The sequence below is a fragment of the Vanellus vanellus genome, assembly GCF_965231255.1.
Source record: "Vanellus vanellus genome assembly, chromosome: 5".
In the NCBI taxonomy this organism is placed as follows: Eukaryota; Metazoa; Chordata; class Aves; order Charadriiformes; family Charadriidae; genus Vanellus; species Vanellus vanellus.
The window spans coordinates 76,491,800-76,510,542 of NC_138910.1; the positions used below are offsets into that span (position 1 = coordinate 76,491,800).

General features: G+C 46.7%; 2 protein-coding genes across 2 annotated transcripts; one reads left to right on the forward strand and one right to left on the reverse strand.

The window, feature by feature from the left end:
• Window positions 1-21: 21 nt before the first annotated feature.
• On the forward strand, window positions 22-4,769 carry CIMAP2 (ciliary microtubule associated protein 2; the record flags this gene model as incomplete). The annotated part of the gene is made up of 8 exons (XM_082484069.1): window positions 22-42; window positions 85-264; window positions 458-595; window positions 691-831; window positions 1,155-1,319; window positions 1,467-1,595; window positions 3,449-3,579; window positions 4,667-4,769. 8 exons carry the CDS (start codon window positions 22-24, stop codon window positions 4,767-4,769), a joined length of 1,008 nt encoding a protein of 335 aa, XP_082340195.1.
• A 3,945-nt stretch (window positions 4,770-8,714) lies between these two features.
• On the reverse strand, window positions 8,715-17,649 carry DHCR24 (24-dehydrocholesterol reductase; the record flags this gene model as incomplete). Its single annotated transcript, XM_082484687.1, has 9 exons — window positions 8,715-8,895; window positions 11,231-11,409; window positions 12,178-12,375; window positions 13,299-13,442; window positions 14,624-14,887; window positions 14,978-15,096; window positions 15,375-15,480; window positions 15,920-16,075; window positions 17,419-17,649. 9 exons carry the CDS (start codon window positions 17,647-17,649, stop codon window positions 8,742-8,744), a joined length of 1,551 nt encoding a protein of 516 aa, XP_082340813.1. The 3' UTR covers window positions 8,715-8,741.
• Window positions 17,650-18,743: the final 1,094 nt, after the last annotated feature.

Genomic DNA, 18,743 nt, shown 5'->3' on the forward strand with positions numbered 1-18,743 from the left:
CATTTCCAGTCCAAGGAGATAATGAAGAGGCGCAGACGCCAGGTAAGAGCTGGGTTTCATCCACCCTCCGTGCACATTTGCCAGGGGCGAGCGGTGCAGACAGCGCTGCCCATCCCCGTCCTCACCGTCCCCGCTCTCCTCCTGCAGCAGGAACGGCTGGGGCCGGGAACGTACAACATCAGGGGCTTTCTGCAGGAGACACGGCCCTCCAGCCTCCGGGGGATCTGCGACACGAGGGAGCAGCGCTTCAGAGATGGCCGAAGGGTACGTCGCACCCCGACACGGGAGATGCTGGGGAACGGTGCCGGCCAGCTGAGGGACTTGGCTTCGGGCTGACGCCTCCAGAGAATGAGCCTTTAGCAAGGGTTAGGAGCCACCATGGGTGCCATCTCCTCCTGCTGGGCTGGGGACTGTCCCCCTTACCGAGGCTGCCCACGGCCACCCATCTCTCCTGCAGGACTGCTTCCCCGGCCCCGGCACGTACGGCCCCCGGGGGAACCCTTACACCCACCTGGAGGAGAGGAACAAGCGCTCTGCCAGCACGCGAGGGCTGATGGACAGCAGGATGGTGAAATGTGCCCTGCCGCCAGCCCTGGCAAGTCCTGCCCCTTGCCCTGGGGACATGCTCATGGGGTGGCCCTGTCCCCCCTGCTGAGCGCAGCCCCCAACACCTTTCCCCTGTGCCTGCAGGGCAGCGGCCTGGGACCCGGCACCTACAACCTGCGGAGCAGCATCGGTGAGGGGCTGTGGCGGGCGGGTGGCCCCGGCCCCCGCCAGCCCTTCTTGGGGAAAAGGTCGAAGCCCACTGGTGGTGGCCATCATGCCTTGGAGGTGCGTCACCCCGGGGCCCCGCACCCAGATGGGGTTTCTCAGCGAGTTGTGGCATTGCCGACGCATTGCTATAAGGATGGAGAGCTGCCTTACGCCAGCGTCCATCCTGCTTGGATTCTGCTCTTTGACTTCCCTTGGATCTGGGAAAAACAGACTCACGCAGCAGCGTTTGGGGAGCGGGGCGGGCTGCAGGCACCGTGCAGGAGAGAGGGATGGTGCCCATGAGCTGCATCATGGCTGAGCTCTCATGGCACAGGATGGATGGGGTGGCCTGAGAAACCACCGGCAGCTGAGCCTCTCGCACCACTCCCTTGTCCCAGCAGAGGAGAGGAACCGAGCCGAGCACTGGCACTGTCAAGGGTTTCCTGGATGAGCTGACATCAAGGGAGAACAAGAAGAAAGGCTGCTTCAGCACCTTGCCGAGGAACCCAGGCTGCCCCACGGAGAGGATCTTCTGGGCCACGGTCAGCCAGTGCCCGAGGGAGGCGGTCAGTGGACATCGGCACCGGCTGGTGTCACCAGGGTACCTGGGGTGGGGATGCATGAGGCCCTGGGGGAGCGGGTCGATGGCTCTCCGACGTTGTGCAGCTCTTTTTACGAGCAAACAGAAACATAATAGGTGTCCTTCTGCACAGTGGGCGGTGGGGCCAGGCTCCTACAACCCAAAGCCTGTTGGGAGATCAGCATGCTGCAGCCAACCCCCATTCTGGTCATCTGCCAAGAGATTCGACAGAAAGTCCTACCACCTCTTTACTGGGAACGAGGTGAGTGAACGGCCGTGGCAGTGAGGGAGGGACGCAGGAACGGTTAGGCTCTGAGCTTCCTCCATGACCATCCCCAACCCATTACCAGCACCCCTGGGAGAGGATAAAACTCTTCTGAGCCAAAGTGTGGGCATTCCTCAACAGCTCCGGCCAGCTAAGCGTGAGGTGTGTCCTCTGAATGGAGCAGCACCCCAGCAGAAGTCCCACATCAGGTGTCTGCCTGTGATAGAATGGCAGCCTGACCTCAGGAGGTGCTTTTCTCTCCCCATTGATTATCAAGGAAATCTGGGTGACTTGGCCACATACGCGTCCTTTAGAGAGGAGATGACTCCCTCTCTGGGTGCTGCTGTTCTTGCCCAGAACAGCTTGCTAAAGGATAAACAGTGAATAAAGGCCCACAGCCCAACTTCAGCAGCACGCTGAGCGCCCACCGCTGAGCGCCCACCGCCCGTAGGCAGGTGAGCTGGGCTGGAGCGGAGCAGAGGGGCAGGAGCTCAGCACTGGCCATGTTCTCTCTGCCTGCATCCTCAAGCCTTTGCCCTTTGCAAGGGATGCTTAAATCTAAATGAAATCTATATTGCATTCGTTTTCTATTTTTGAGCCGAGACTGGGCTAGTTTGGCTCCACATTCATCCAAATTTCATGCTTCTCCTTTGAACCCGGCTTATCGGAAACGTTCGCTTTCTTTTTTTTTTTCCTCCCAGTTGCCTCACAGAGGGTTTTCGAAACTCAAATCAAAGCAACAGCCTCCACGGCAGGGAAGAAAATGACTGTCCTGTGTCCTTGTCCCCCTGCGCATGTTTTGTGGGCGCGATGCTCTGTGATGGGCAGGATTTGGGCATCGGCCTGCCCGGGGACACAACCTACCAAAATCCCACTCCGCCGCGTGGAGCAGGGGGAGAAATCTTGGCTTTGGGTGTTTTGAAGAACATTATGGGACAAATACAATCTGCCAGTCGCATCACCGCTGGGGATTTATCCCTGTACCTGTGAAATGTGCATCCGCGACGACAGGTTTCGGTGGATTTGGTGTATTTAATCTCCTTTCAAGACAACTAAGGGGAAGACAACCCTTCCCCTTAGTTCTGCCCTCCATCAGCTGCGAGCAAGCGGATGCAGTTCATGGATGGAGGCAGCTGGGTCTGAGACCTTTTAGGCACCAGGAGCCCCCTGTATCCTCCCAGAAAGTCATATTTCGCTGCTTGAAAGACATTTTTTCCTCTAGCAGCATCAGCAGCATGCTGCAGAGCCAGTGCAGGTAGGAGCCCTTGCCTTAATACCTGTTCCTGGAGCTGTATTCATCTTGGCAGCTTCCCCACAGAGAACCAGAACAAAGCCTAAAGGGCTCAAAGCGGACAGGGAAAGCTTTAGTCTGAAATAGTCCACCTTGGCTATGGCTGAGGAGCAGGCGTCCACATGGCTTCTCTCCTTTATCCAGCTGAGTGGGGAACAGGCAACTTGAAAGAGGTCAAGGATGAAGACCTCTTCATAATTGCTGGGGAACTCGACAGATTACATTTCAGTGGGGAGGTTGTGACACGGCAGTCCTTCACTACAGCTACCAGTAGGCAACTGGTGACCGTGCTTGAGCCTGCAGAACTAACTGACTTCTTTAGGGATCTCTGTGAGGAGAAGAACTGCTTGTGAAGGGGACTGGCTGCGCTAACACCGATTAGTGTGTCTCCTCCTCCCTCCCCTGCAATATAGGCTCCGTTTGGTTAAGATATGCCACATACTGTTGTGTTTTTCTCAACTGAAGCCCTGGCCGCGTGAAGGGACTACCTGGTTTTAACCCACTCGCATCCCCCACGCTGCCTCTGGGTGGGGAAGCACATGAGACCTTCTCCTTCCAGAACCGTGTAGGTGTTGGTCGCTACGATATCACCGAGCATGAAAAATACTCTCGGAAGATGAGATACCAGTCCCTGTACCGGTGTGATGCGCAGCGGTACCTGAGCAACTTGAAACGGGATTACTACTTGCTGTAAGTCTGACAGATGAAGGGGGCTGTACATGTTTTCACACTGGCTTACAGGAAAACCATCTTGAGCACCTCTGGGGAGACTGTGTGCACGTTGCTGACACTACAACTGATGTGAGATGGGATGATTGTGTAGTTAAAGCACTGGATCGGGACTGGGGAACACTCACCCCTCCGCAGGTCCCCTCTGGACAGGGAGGTTGGTATTGCTGCACCTCTCCCCTCCCAGGAAAGTGAGGAGACCTTCGTGCTTCCCCACCGCGTAGGGGTAGTGGGAGGGTTAAACAACTACTGGCAGATGCCAAGATGGTTTTTGTACCTTGTGAAACATAGTTTGCCTGTGGCAGAGGTGTAGGCAGATAGTTTCCATCAAGTTAGAGGAGGCAGCCTGGGAAGGAACTGGGAGACGGGTGGATAATCAGGCTGTCTGGACTTGTTCCCAGTGCTGGCACTGGACTGCTCAAGGGCCCTGATCAAAAAAATCACCTTCTCAGGCTGTGCCTTGGTTTACCCATCCGACGAAGGAAGATAACAAGGCTCACTTTCACCGCAAAGGGCTTTGAAATCGCTAGCGTGAAAACCCTGTGAAGCAGTTAGGAACTATACTAATGAGAGACCTCGGGGCAGCCCTCCGCTCTCACCTTTGCTTGTGGCCAAGATTAGCAAACTGCTGCGGTGGCACTACGGGCTGACAGCTCTGCAAAGCTCTTTCTTGATCTCCAGAGAGTAGTTAGAAATCGGTCTTGGCTGAATATAACCCGGCAGCTTTCAGCGAGGCAGCCAGAAGTCAGCTATCCTATGATGGAGAAAGCATAGTGATATCTAGCTTTCAATATTGCCCAGCTTTGTTAATTTTGCACTTCCAGTAGGAATAAAAAAGAAGACTGAACAGTAGAGCAGGACTTGGAATTCAAACGCATCTCTCTGATCAAATAGCACTAGCTCCAAAAATCACTTTTCAAGCTACAGCTGTGCTTTCTAGGGAATACCCAGGCTTTTAAGAGCTCTGTTCACCTCCATGCTTGTTAAGACTAATGAGATTAATCCAGCGAATAATTTGAGCCCACTGAATCGCATCCTCTTTCCACAGTGAGCGGCTCAAGCCTGTTGCTAAAAACAACCGGAGTGATTTGATTTCTGCTCTGCATTGGTCGGATACCTCTGAAGAAATCACTGCTGTTTTCCACACGTAAGATGGTGCTGGGAAGCCCAGATCAGCGAGTCAATGGCAGACACGTCAGCGGATGAGACAGGGTAGATGAAAATACAGCATGCTGGCACGCGAGTCAAGACAGGAAACAACTAAAGTCTTGTTCTGTGGTAATAAAACACTCTTAGACAATCAGAAGCCTCAATTTTTTGTTGTGCAATTCATTATTTCCACCTTGGCCTTTATAAAAACGACACACTTGAGGAGAGGATGCCAGATACAGCCTGTCCTCCGAAGGAAGCTTTGTGGGCACACACAGCTCATTCGGTATTATACACTTCCTTTCAAACAACGCTACTTAAAGAAGTCGCATGTACCTGTTACAGGCACGGTGAAGACCACTGCTGAAGAGCCCCAGGTCCACCAGTGCCACTCAGTGGAGAGCTGGGTCTGAGAAAGCAGTACTGTAGCAAAGTAATTAGTTAGGCATTCATTAACTGCTTATGTACCTGTCCCGTGCTGTCTTTTAAGTAGCTGTGTGCAAGGCTCTCCACTGCAAGCTGTAACATACAGCTTCACTGGAATTAATGCAAATGTTTATAAGCAGCTGGAGGGAATTAGGGGGAATTTAGTGTCATTGTTCCAAATTTTGTTGAATGTTAAAACCTTGAGGCAACAGAGAGAGAAGAGAGGAGAACAGAGGAGAGCACCATGTCAGTGGTAACAAAGCACGGCCATACAAATGTACTGGAAGTACACTGGTTCACTTGGAGTTAACCTTTGTGAAGTCTTGCACCAGTGTTTAGACCAGACTGGAGTAATTAAATCTAGGTGTAATTACATGCTAGTTGTGGCTGATTAAGTATGCTAATTAATCTGCAATTATCCTTTGGTGGGGGAGATAATTGAACCCAGGTAAAACTGCAGTGATTGAAGAAAATCCTGATTATTGTTCTGGAGAGGCAAGGAAAGGAGGAAGGTCCCTGAAGGGAAATGCCTGAGCAGTGATGTGGGTGAGCGTAGGCTACAGAAACACTGCTGGGGTAAGGAAAGAGGATTGTGAAACGCAGTGTACGTCAGGGCCAACACACAGTGTGATTAAGGGAACAGAGGGGTTTGGCACCTGAACTGTGGTTTCAGTGGGGCCGAGGCATTTGGCAGCCTGGATTTCAGGAGAAAGCCTGGGAGCTTCTCTCTGGGCAGAGAGCATTGGAAGAGGATGCCCCAGCTGTGTCCGAGGGAGGGCAGGAATACCTCAGACCGAGCCTACAGAGCTGCTGTGAAGGCATCAAGGAAACAGAAGATGTGGATGTGGAACTCCTCAGGCTGAAGAGGGCACTGAATCTTCATCCTCGCTTCTGTTGGCTGATCATTCAAACCAGCAATTAGTTCTATTAGTATGAAGTGAGAAGAATGAAGTAGCTATCCACATCAACGGCTGCAGCACCTAAACCTAAAATGGGGTTTTGTCCCCCTTGGACAAAACCTCAGAGGGAAAGAATGAGGCAAGGGGAGGAAAAAAAAAAAAAATCAGGATAATTAGCATCATGAGGCTACGTGGAGTTAGTGGGGCATAATTGAAGGGTTAAGGCTCAGCTATAAGGTGTTTGTTTTGTAAGGGTGTGTCCTGGGGCAGAGATAAGGGTAGACTCACAGACTTCAAAGACATTCCTTCAAAGCTGTTTGCAGCACCAGGCTCCTCACCTCCCAACAGCCCCAAAATCCCTCTGGTCTCTTACCCAGAGAGCAGCTTCTCTCGGTAATTGCTGACCATTTGTAACAATACAAGAAGCACGAGAAATGATAAACAGAACTGTTGAAAAGTAAGGAAAAGTAAGTAATTGTTCACTAAAAACCACCACTTTGAACAGTACGCTGGCTAGATCTTTATTTTAAACAGCCCGTACAATGAAAATTTAAGAGCAACAGCAATTATGCATGTGCGTGTGTGTGACTGATACAGTTACAGTACCCAATCACGTCATACAAAGTTTGCCAATAAATTAAGCAGTGAAAAAACAAATACAGTGCATACCTAAAGATCATCAGTACATAAGTGAGAGAAACACAGTCTAAGTAAAAGTATTTGCATATCCTCTAGCTGTTTTAACATCGCCCTTTAAAAGCTAACCAAATCCATTCTTGCTCTGTGCAGATTATCTTACAAGCACTGGGTTAAATCATAGTGCTGCCCCAGGGACAAGGAAACGGCTCTTGCCGTCGCCCTCCTCGGAGGGGCAGGAGGGCAGGTTACACCCCGAGAATCAGTGTTTGCCTTCCTGCATATCCCGAAGCCCAGAACGGTGTAGCAGACACTGCTGGATCACTGACACAGCTCCACCTCCCGCCCGGCTCCGTGGCCTGGGCAGCACTGTGGGCGCTCTGCGCTGGCTATGTCTCCCCTTGGCAGGCTGCTCCTGCCACCAGTCCCCCACGTGGGATTTTAAGGGGTACCTTATTCGCACACAATTTGCCCAGCACGCATCACTGAGTAACAGCCCAAGCTTATTCTTGTTACTGCTTTATCATTGGTTTCATCTGGACAGTAAACATCCATCTAGCAATAAATAAAATCATTGGTTTAGCACTCATATAAAAATTACAAAGCCTCCCACTGGTAACTGTTTAAAAAGTTCTTCATGTTAGCCCCTACGCAAGCCTCAAGAAAATGACTTTCTTTTCCCTCAAGCTCAGTAAGGCTTCAAGTAACAATTTTAAGTACTGCTTGGACAAGACGGGCCTGGTTTGGAACTGTGTTTCTGGCTACGAGGTCAAAACATCTCCACACTTCTACACTCGACTGTATGAAGTGCGTGACTGCTGTTTTCACCAGTGTGCAGCAGAAGGGGAAAATGAACAACGTTTACTGTTTACTTCCTCTCCAGGTGACTGAAACAGTCCTTTTACAAAGCCTATCCAGCTAAAACGAAAAGCAAAAAATGTCACTCGAGTCAGAACCAAAGCCTGTGTGTATCAAGATTCAGAAGAGTTCTTCTTATCCACAGCCACTTGCTTTAACAAACCTTGTATGAATAAAGCCTTGACTTCCTTTTCCTACCGGCGAGGACAGAATGGTCTGAAATGACCCACATCTTCTTCCAACTGAGTATTTATAAGGCACTAAAATGAAGCATCAACTGAGAACCCCCAAAAACCCCCAAAACCCAGCCAAAAAAAAAAATAGCCAAATTAACTGACTTACAATGAGTAAAAACTGAAATTAAAACTTGGCTATATGAAATAGCAGCCATTTTTTCAGTAGTCTACAAAGCCAGAACATTGATATTTTGGGGCAAAACCCAATGCACTCTTAACCAATTGAGAAGTACCTAAAACCTATATCCACTTACACTTTATAATCAAAATCAGTACAAATCTGATAGGCACAAGTAAAAAGCATTTTCTTCACACCTCAGCGCTCAGTTTTGAAACTGAAGTCACCGTTAGGGAATTTAACTGCCCTGCTGAGATTATAGTCCTGTATAACCCCAAGCAGTGGGGTACCACACAACATCGTGCAGCACTGTGCAGGCAGATTACGGTACTATTGCTAAGCTGTTCTACAGGTTACCGACTGGAGGCAAATGTTTCAAACATCATGATTAATGTGACAATGCATTCAGCTTTGGCACCTATTTCTGAGCCCTCCTTACCGTTTTCAAAAGTAATGTTAACTGTAGCTATGGTATACAGCTGGTGTAACTCCAGTATCTTCGTCCTTTCCAATTATTTATCTTATGCTTGGAAATAGGTGAATTCACCTATACCACGACATTAGATACAAAGGCTAGCACTTAAGATTTCTTAAAAACAATCACTTGGAGTTTGGAAAATTCGTTTTAAAACATACGAAGAAATACTAAACATAAATTTATAAAGCAAGAATTCATATCTTTAAACATCAACAAGAATGAGCTTATTTGGAGAGCAATAAAGCTTTTTTTTTTTAAAGGAAATACTGACTAGCTATAGGTAAATTCATCTTTCCCTGATTGCTTGATTAGATCATTCAGGCTCAGTGCCTCGCAGCTTTGCAGATTTTATCATACACTTCTGGAAAGGCATCCTTGCAATTCATTTGCTCCCTCAGCTTGTGGTACAACGAACCATCAAACATATCCCAGAACTCCTCACGGGTCATATAGCAATCTGCATACAGCATCTGGAAACTGGGGAAAAAAAAAAAAGGGACAAAAAAAAAAAAAAGACTGAGATACAGTACTAATTGTGCCACAAGATTTGAAATAGAATATTAAAAAAATATCAGGGCAAGGTACAAATAGCAAATAGTCAACAAAAAAACCCCATCAAAAATACTTTTCAAAAACAAGAAAATACAATTGCTTATTTGGATTACGCTGGGACACTCAGCCAATTATATTTTGTGGATTTAACATTACCATTACCTCTTTTCCAAGAGGAAAAAACATGTAATGGTGAAAACTGCTACAGTCATTTTTGTGAAGGGGAAGATGGGAAACGAAAGAAACAAAAATAACCATTGCTTTTACGATTTGGTTGAGAACACTTCTTTAGCCATCAATGTCTTGATACTTTCATTAGTTTTGCTTCTACAAAGTGAAAAGAAGGACTAAAAGATGTGTATAAACCAGTGGTTCATGTTTAGACAACCTAACCACGTGCAGCCAACTCTTTTGAAAACCTGTATTTTAACAACTTTTGTTCACAGAAACACAAGTCTAGAGAGAACTTCAATAGTTTCCCCAAATCAAGAGTCTGGCCCCTTGCACCAAAAACCACACATGACCTAACTATTCCCTGACAAATACTTTTCTAACTGCTTTTGAAAGCTTGTTTTCCTTTTTCTTCCATTCAAAACCTTTTAATTCCAGCTTCAAAAAAAAAAAAAAAGTGCGTGCTTTTTCTGCATGCTTTCTTATAATCCATGGAGGTACAGCCATGGTGTCTTGTATTAGCCTGCATTACAAAACGCGTTCAAGGCAGATGTAGCAGTATGTCCTTTGACTTTTTAAGGTTTCTTTGAACTGGACATTAAGAATATAACTTATTTAGCAGGCAAAAGCCTGCTAAATAAGACAAAGCTGAGATGATAAATTTATAGTGTAAATGAAGCACAGTGCAACAAAGGTACTTTTAAAAAAATAAATGAAAACGTTCTTTAGGTGTGGACTTTTCCTTACTTCTATACTGTGCTGTCTAAAATGCAGCCAGCATCAGAGCACAGCAGTAAAACTGTTACATAAAAGCTCTATTGTTGTGTGTGATTATGAAACCGTAAGATTAAGCATTTATCCATTGTTCATTTCTCAGTGACAGGTAGAGAAGAGACAAAACTTTGTTAGTAAAGAGCTTTAAATTAAAAGCTTAATTTCAAGTTAATTACAAAAAGCTTAAAATTAACTTTCGGTTGCTTTGTTCTCTGGTAGATCACTTATTGCAGCTAAAAGTCATTTATACTCTCCAAATCATCTCGAAGCAGACTCACCATTGTTACTCAGCCACATGGGATATAATCACTGTTAGACTGAGAAGTAGGTCAAAATAGAAATGTGGATAAATTATACTCATGGTGTAAAAATACTGTAGAGTTGAGTTGTTTTTTTTTTTATTGCTGAGAAACAAGCCTGTAACTGCTTCTCCACTGACACTACTACAGGAAATTAGGCTGGCATGAGTCTGTGACAGATGGTGGGCACACATCTCACGCCTACTGCGGTCCTATGTAATAAGAATCGGGGCAGGGAAAAGGAAGCTATGGAAGTACAAGTTGGGAGGGAGGAAAGACTCCCACCCCCGCACAGGGACTGCAGGGGAGAGTCAAGGCTGGCCTCCCTACGCAAGGACACGCCAGCCCAAGGACGGGGCAAAGCTGCAGTGTGACGCTGCAAAGACTGCAGGGAGCACAACAGTCCCAAGGGCAGGCAGAGAAGCTGTCCAGACTTTAACAGCCTGTGGGATTCCTGGAGGGACTGCAGCCAACTGCAGCCAAAACAGCACTTGCTCTGCCCTTGCTATGAACTGGCCTGAAACAAGCCCAGCTCAATATGCAAACTCAGCGGCTGCCTTCCTGCGGGCTGGGCTAGCCAGCCTGGCCGAGAGCAGTCACCAGCCCATGCTAACGCTGCTTCTGGACAGCAATGGGTTTATGCACAGTCAGTACAGAGCTGCTGAGGTCTTTCTGCGCCTGGGTGCATGGATGTATTTTGTTGCAGCAGAGACTCTACTCCCAGAGCAGCCTGGAGCTGAACAGATGCACGGGTGACCTGAAGCTACCCAGCTCCCAAATACACTGCAAGAACTTCAGCCCGTGTGCTCGTTTGTTTGGTTTTGCAATCAAATAATGAAAGTAAAATCATATTTTAAAATCATAACATCAAAATTAGTAATTAGTATTAGTTTTCAATTATTGTGGTTGTTAAATTATTGCAATATTAAAGCGCTGTAGGATTACATAACTGCGATCAAACCACATGGGTGTAAATTATATGACATTATTACTATTCTAAGGAGTGGGATCCTTACCCATGCACACTTCTTACAAACTTTTCCATTTGCCTCATTGAAGCCCTGGCTTCAAATTGTTTCCTTTTGGGCTCTCCATAAGCTCCTATATCCACGTAGAGTTCTGCTTCATCCCCTTTTGGGTGGACCATACCGGGATTATTGGGCAGTATGAAAGGACATAACCAAAGAGGGTATACCTGCAGAGGTAAGAAAACACTTTTATCACTTATTTTTAACAACACAATCCTTTAGCTATCTCCTAGTAAAACTGACAAAATGAAGAGTTACGAGGACTTCTTCCCAATTTGGGATTGAAACTGGCACACCTCTTCCCTTCCAATTCTCTTGCTGTGGTTCTTAGCTGCACTTTCTAATAACCGTAGCACAAATAGATTGAGATGCTTAGAGTATGTGCTGTGTCCTCCTAGAATTACATCTCCTCCCCCTTAAATATTTGAAATGAAAAAAAAAAAAAATATCCCCGATCCTAAAGCAACAACTGAATACACAGTAATACTGAGTAAAAAGAGAATGAAGAGTTTTCTTTTCCAGGTCAGTCCAAAACTGAAATTGCCAAGTTTGTAATTCTTACACTAACTAAAATAAATTCAGAAATAAAAGCAACAAAGGGAAATCAATTCCCACAGTTTAGGTTCAGTGAGATCGCCAGTGATTTCAGATGAAAGAAAAATCAGTTCAAGTTTTACTAAGTGATGAAATCTTTTAGAAATGTTTGCCTTCTACTAAAAATTGAATCTCATGGTTTTGGTTTTTTTTTTCAGAAAGCTGCGCTGATTTCTCTTTCTGCCTTCTTCTGCTGACACAGACTCGCAAAGCACCGTACTCCCCAGGATACGATAATGACCTTTTTACACAAGTAGACTGTTGTGCCTTAAGACCAACAGTCACAGTTCTTATTACACACAGTCCAAGATTCACTGCATTTTAAAAACAAATGTTCTTACATTAAGGTCAGCATGGAAGGTTTGGATAGACTTCTCAAGGCTCTTCATTGGGACCAACATATCCTGTACAACGTGGTGTTGCTCATACAGCTTTCGAATAGCTTCTCCTTGGGTGAGTTTTAACAAAGAGATTTTTGGAGGAACCATCCAGCCAAACAGGTAACGGAAAATGGGGTTATTGCCAAAAGGAATTATATCCTTTAAAGAGGAAAGAAAAAAGTTTGACTTAAGAATGTGTAAGTGAACCGAAAGACAATACTTCAGAATCCTCGCAGCAATGTTGAGCCAGATTTTCAATAAATTTAACTGCTGATACTTCTGCTAAACTACTATAACATAAACATGAACAAGAGAGGCCTGGACTGAACTTAGCTACACAGCCCTGCCCTAAGCCTCCTCTAGTTACAACAATTGATTTTCAGTCATACGAATCACAACATACTCAGCTCCAAATACTTTCAGAGAATGAAGTTCTGAGAACAGTAGGCTATTATCTTAAAACTACTAAGGAAGGAGGGCATAAGAAGCTAAACTTACAGAACTCTTGTAAGAATAAACACATACAAGATTAGGTCTTAAAAGAATTTTAAAGCTGTAAAATTTTAAGTACTTCCTGCACAGCCACCTCCTGTTTAACTTCCCCAGGAGTAGAAGGGATCCGGTATTTCAGAATGCCAAATAAAGTTTTGCGTAAACGCACATCACAACAAACACATTTATGAAATTCAAAATAATGACCTTACTATATAATTAGTATTCTGACTTTAGGCAGGGCAAATGTTCAGCCATAATTTCACATTCATGTTTCTTCCACTGTCTGCCTTTGGAAATCACTTGGTAGCTAGAAAAACTTAACACAAATACGTACTTAAGGTCTAAATTCAGAAAAGCACTAAAACAGACATTAGGAGATTATGATATAATGCCTAATATATAAAGAAGTGCCTTTGGATTTGTTTTGCCCAAATGCAGGACTTTTAAATTTGCCATAAACTTCACCGTTTTTTTCTGCCATGAAAGACAAAAGTGTTGCCAAGAGGAAGAAGGTACGTTGTACCTACACTGGGAAAGAGCAGAGTACCTTCCTGCAGATGTTTTTTTAATTTTGGAACTGGTCTTACCTGGAGCTCCCAGAAGATACTGCGTGTATGTCTATGGTAATAGTGTCTTGAGGGAATGTATTCTACTCCAGTCCTGTCAGCTTTCAAATACTTCTCCACATGCTTAAAGAACCAAGGCTTGTAGTAGTTGCCAATTCTGTTTATCTACAAGAAAACATGGATTCATTAGCAAACACCAAAACAGATAACAGTTACGCCTTACTAGACATCATTAAGTATGTCCCCAAATTCCCTTACTATGAAGAATTAATGTTATACCCTCGGTGACAGTTTGAATGAGACTGTTACAAGAGATCTAGGGAGCCTTCATTTCTCCACATGCACAGCTCCTTCTTATGTTTCTTGGCATTAATTTAAATAAGGCTTCCCTGTTACAAGAGACCATGAATGTGACAGAACTGGATTCCTAAAATACTGATCTCTCAACCCATCATTAATCCAAATTCTCATTATGGCAGAGAAGTAACGTCCAGGTTGAGGGATGCAGTGAACATTTAGCATGTCCCCCCTGCAAACGCCCCTGATGTGTTTTATTGATACCAACTGTATTAAATGCTTGCTGGGAAAAGAGGTACTCTGAATAACTGGCCGAGTTTACAAGCTGAGAGAGTTGGGGTTGTTCAGCCTGGAGAAGGCGCCAGGGAGACATTATTGTGGCCTTCCAGTACCTAAAGGGGCTTATAAAAAAGACGGGGACAAACTTTTCAGCAGGGCCTGTTGTGATAGGACAAGGGGTAATGGCTTTAAACTCAAAGAGGTTAGATTTAGACTGGATACAAGGAAGAGGGTGGTGAAACACTAGCACAGGTTGCCCAGAGAGCTGGTAGATGCCCCATCCCTGGAAACATTCAGGGTAAGGTTGGATGGGTTGGACGGGGCTCTGAGCAACCTGATCTAGTTGAAGATGTCCCTGCTCATCGCAGGGGGGGTGGACTAGATGACCTTTAAAGGTCTCTTCTAACATAAACTACCTATGATTCTGTGAATAACTGCAGTTTAAAACAGAACTGTTCTGTATACGAAAAAAGATACTTTTCTTCCTCCTTAGGTACTGCAATGAAAAGGCTGTAGACTAAATTATTTGCTAGAATAATGAAATCAGTGGGTCACATCTTATCAGTTAAAGAGATTTAGAGTACAGACTCTGCTGTAGTAACAAAGAGCTGTAATTTAAAATATTCTGATAGACAGATATAAATTTTAATTCCATGTTGAGAGACTGTTCCAATCTTATAACGATTCTGGCTTTATATTGGCACACAGTACAGCTTCAGTTAAACTTTGGGGGTATTTTTTTTCTTTACGAGTAACTTCCCTTTAGTTACCTTGCTTTGCTCAGCTTCGTCAGTCAAGACTCCTGTCATGATGACTGCTTCTTCCAAAGAATACACAAGTCCTTCCACAAAACTATTCTCATTTTTCTTAGATTCTTCAGTAAACTTTTCACAAATCTTCTGCAGTCCTCTCACAGGCTCATAATGTATTTTGACATATTTCTTGGCAGGAATCATTTTTATTTCTGCTGCAACCAGGAAACCCAGAGTACCACAAGACCAAGGCACTGCATAAAATAGGTCTGAGTTTTCAGTCTGCAAAAAGTATGTCATACTAAATCATATATCCATACCGATAACTGTGAATGACATTGTAAATGATAGCAAAATAACATTTTGTCTTACTGGTGAACATCTCACAAGGCTTCCATCGGCAAGAACAAGTTCATAGGCCACGCAGGTATGTTGAAAAAGTCCATAGATATGGGATGAAGACTCAATGCCAGTTCCCATGATGAGGCCACCTTATCAAGAGAGCACAAAACAAATCAAATTAAACACACTCCAAAATGAAGGTGGTTTATGATAACAAAACCCCATTTTTAAGCTCTGGGCACAGCTTTTAAGACTACTAAGAAAAAAGAAAAAAAAGGAAGTTCTTATAACATAAATGCCGCAACAGAACATAAGGTTCAACAGAATATTTCAGGAACCTTTAAAACAATGCAACGTGTTACTGCATAAGAAGCTAATGAAAATGCAGCAAAATCACTGAGTCTTTTCTCATCACAATGACCCTTACCTACTGTAAGATCATCAAGCTCTGGTACCACAGGAATAGTCCATCCCATGGGATTCAGGTGTGCAGTCAACTGGCCCATGGTGACCAAAGGTTCTACACGAACAACCTAAAAAGAAAAAAGACACAATTCCCCCCACCAAACATCAATTAAGTGTTCAGCATTAACGATGGAAAAAACACTGCTTACTGGATTGTACTTCCATCTGTTATCAGAACTCAGAGACTTACTTTCCTATGAGCACTACTAAAAATAGTTGAAACTGTTTAGTGATTCCTCCTCTGCCTCAACATCTTGTTGCTCAGTCCCCAAAACCATAAATCAATCTGGTCTTTTAGACTTCAGCACATAAAAGCTAAGCAATTCCATATGCTGCTTTTTTTGATAGAATGATCTGAGCACACATTGCAAAACCTGAAATTTGGTGGATCTACTGCTACAAAAATCCTTTGCTCTTCATGGAATCTTAATCGCCTCTTCAGCTACAAATACAGTAAAAAAAGCCATAAACTTCATTATTACGAAAGCTTTGTGATGAATTTATTACCTGTCTTTCACTGTCCACTTCCAGAACATCCATTAAGTTGATCATGATGTTCTTGTGAATCTTCTTATACTTTCCAACACGAAGCGACACAGTCAACCAGCCAGGCCGGCCAGTGCACATGTATCTTTTGCTGCCTTCATTTTTCCATTCCCGAACCTGCAAGAAGGTAACAAGTGAACTGACACTGTAAGGCATACACATGGAGTCAATAACGAATACCAGAAACATTCTTCTATCACTGTGAAAAAACATTCAGAAATACTGTTACTCCTCTACATGCATGTTACCTGCAAGTAAGAAAGCCTGGGTGTCTCTATGTAGAGCAGCGATGCTTTGGAAGTCTCTTGGCAGACCTCTCAACTTCTAAATAAAATACTACCAGAGGGGTCTAGTTGTGTAGAGGAAGCATTTCTAGTACCCCATAGCTTTTGCGGGTTTTTTGGAGACAGGATTTAGAGAACAATCAAGAACCTAACAGAGTTTTAAAAATCCACAGGAAAACCTATACTCTAAGGGAGGTACTGCCACTGTCATAAATAATCTCAGTTCTGTGAAGGTTAATGAAGCAATGCCTTCTCATAAACACATAAAAAAGGTCTGAGCCTGCAAATGAACAGGCAAAGAGAGAAAAGTTGAGAAGGAAAATGTGTGAGCCATGTATATGATGCAAGAATTTTGCAAAGCCACAGTGGTTAACATCTGGAGAACAAACATCAATTACAGCATTTTTCTCAAAGCTCAACTGCTACTACAGCTGGTGATAAAAAACACAGACCCTCAAAGAATAACTCCATGCACATTAATATCCATCTTTATCTACAATGAACGTGAGAGACCAGGAAGAGAACAAAAGTAGACATGACAGAATTATCATAAATATTAAGAGAGCACAGAAACATTACAAAAACATTACAGAAACCTGCATTCCTGAGTGGAAGAAAAGTTTCAGCTCCTCTTCAATCATCTCTTGGAACTAACTATGCCAAGAAGCTGGATGTAAGTGGTATTAAAACACTGTATCAAGCCAACCATTCCAAGACTAGCATTTTCATGTTACACAGGCAGACGTGCCTAAGCCCTCTGAGTGCACTGAGCGATCCACTGCGCACCTCTAAGGATGTTATGGTGACAGCAGCCGGACAGCCACATCTGGCCTTGCCAGCAGTTGACGCCGTAACTTTGAGAAGAGTTTCAGACAGGGGAAAAAAAAACAACCCAACCCAACCCAAACCCCACAGGGGCAGAAACACCCGCTGGCATTTATTCGTTTGCTTTTTCCCGCTCCGGCTTCTGCAACCGGATTCCCGGCTGGATTTTGCCCCGGCTCCAGGAGAGGTCAGGGGGGGACGGGGACAAACACACACCTCGCCGCCAGGCCCCGGCGTGCACGGCAGCGGGGGCGCGGGCTGGCAAGGAGCGGGACGGGGGTCATGCTCTCCTCCTGGGCTCCGGGGGCGGGGGGAGAGCGTAGGCAGTGCGGGGGTCCGGCGGGGCCTCACCTGAGCCTGGATGTGGCGGACGCGCTGGGCGTGCTGCCGCGGGGCGCTGTGGAGGCGCCAGACGGCCCAGGCGCGCAGCTGGTAGTAGACGTCGAAGAGGATGGAGAGCGGCAGGAGGAAGAGGCAGACGAAGACCCAGCGGTGGTGCACCAGCACGGCCTCCAGCCCCCGGTGCCGCACCCACAGCAGCAGCAGCAGCAGCCCGGCGCCCAGCGACCACACCGGCGACATGGCGACCGCCGCCCGCACCCGCTCCCTCACGGCCGCCGGGACCCTGCCATGCCGCGCCCGCCGCCCGCTCGCGCGCTCGCCGCCCGGCCCCGCCCCTCTCCCTCCACCCCTTCCCACGCGCGCCCGCCCCCCATTGGTCGCCGCCGGCCTCCACCGTGAGGCGAGGGGAGGGGAGCGGCCAATGAGGACGCTCCGGGGAGATCGGACCAGGCGCTGAGGCCGCCGATTGGCTGCGCGCGGCGGGCCCCGCTCTCCCCTCATCGCCGCGGCCGCCGGCCCCCGCCCGGCCCCCTGCCCCCGCCGTGCGCTGCAACCCCCACCGCCGTGGGGCTGCGGGGTCCGGGGGGAGCCCGGCCAGGGTGGTAGGGGGCCTGGGGCAGGGTGAGACCCCCAGCCAGGTCTGGGGCAGGGGCCTGGGGCAGAGTGAGACCCCCAGCTAGCGCTGGGGACGGGTCATGAGGCGGGGGACAGGGCCTGAGGCGGGGCTGAGGGGGGAGTGTGGGGCAGGGGACAGGGTCTGAGGCAGCGGACCTCCCTCCAGTGAGGGCTGAGGGGGGTACGGGGCTGGGGACGGGCCCTTGGCAGCTCTGTGGCGGAGGTGCTGTGGCGGCCAGTGTCCTTCCGGCAAGGGGCTCACCCTGGTGCCTTTGGGTTGGGGGGCAGGAGAACACCACTGGACGCCTCTCTTGGGCACCCTCATGGTGTGGTTTTAGGTACCAGGGAAGCTGGCAGTGCAGGTGTCTCCCACAGAAACTCAAAAAGTGCTGTGCAGTCTGATTTCTAGAAGGAAGAAGGAGGTACCCCCTTCAAAAATGCGGCTTGCTTTCCAAAACCCTGGTGGAAAATTCCTCTCCTCCCACTCTCCATGGTGGAACAGCGGGAGGGAAGATACATAAAGTCTGTGAGGAATATAAGACTGTTTTTTTTAAATGAAAATCTGTTATATCCCTCAAGAGGTGTGCTGTGTGAGAGGACAGTGGCAGAGGTGCCCCGCAGGCAGTGGCTGCTCCTGGAGACACGCAGCGCAGTGCCATCAGGGACCCTGGAGTGACACACAGAGACCCGCTGGGTTTAGAGAGGAACATGGTGTCAAG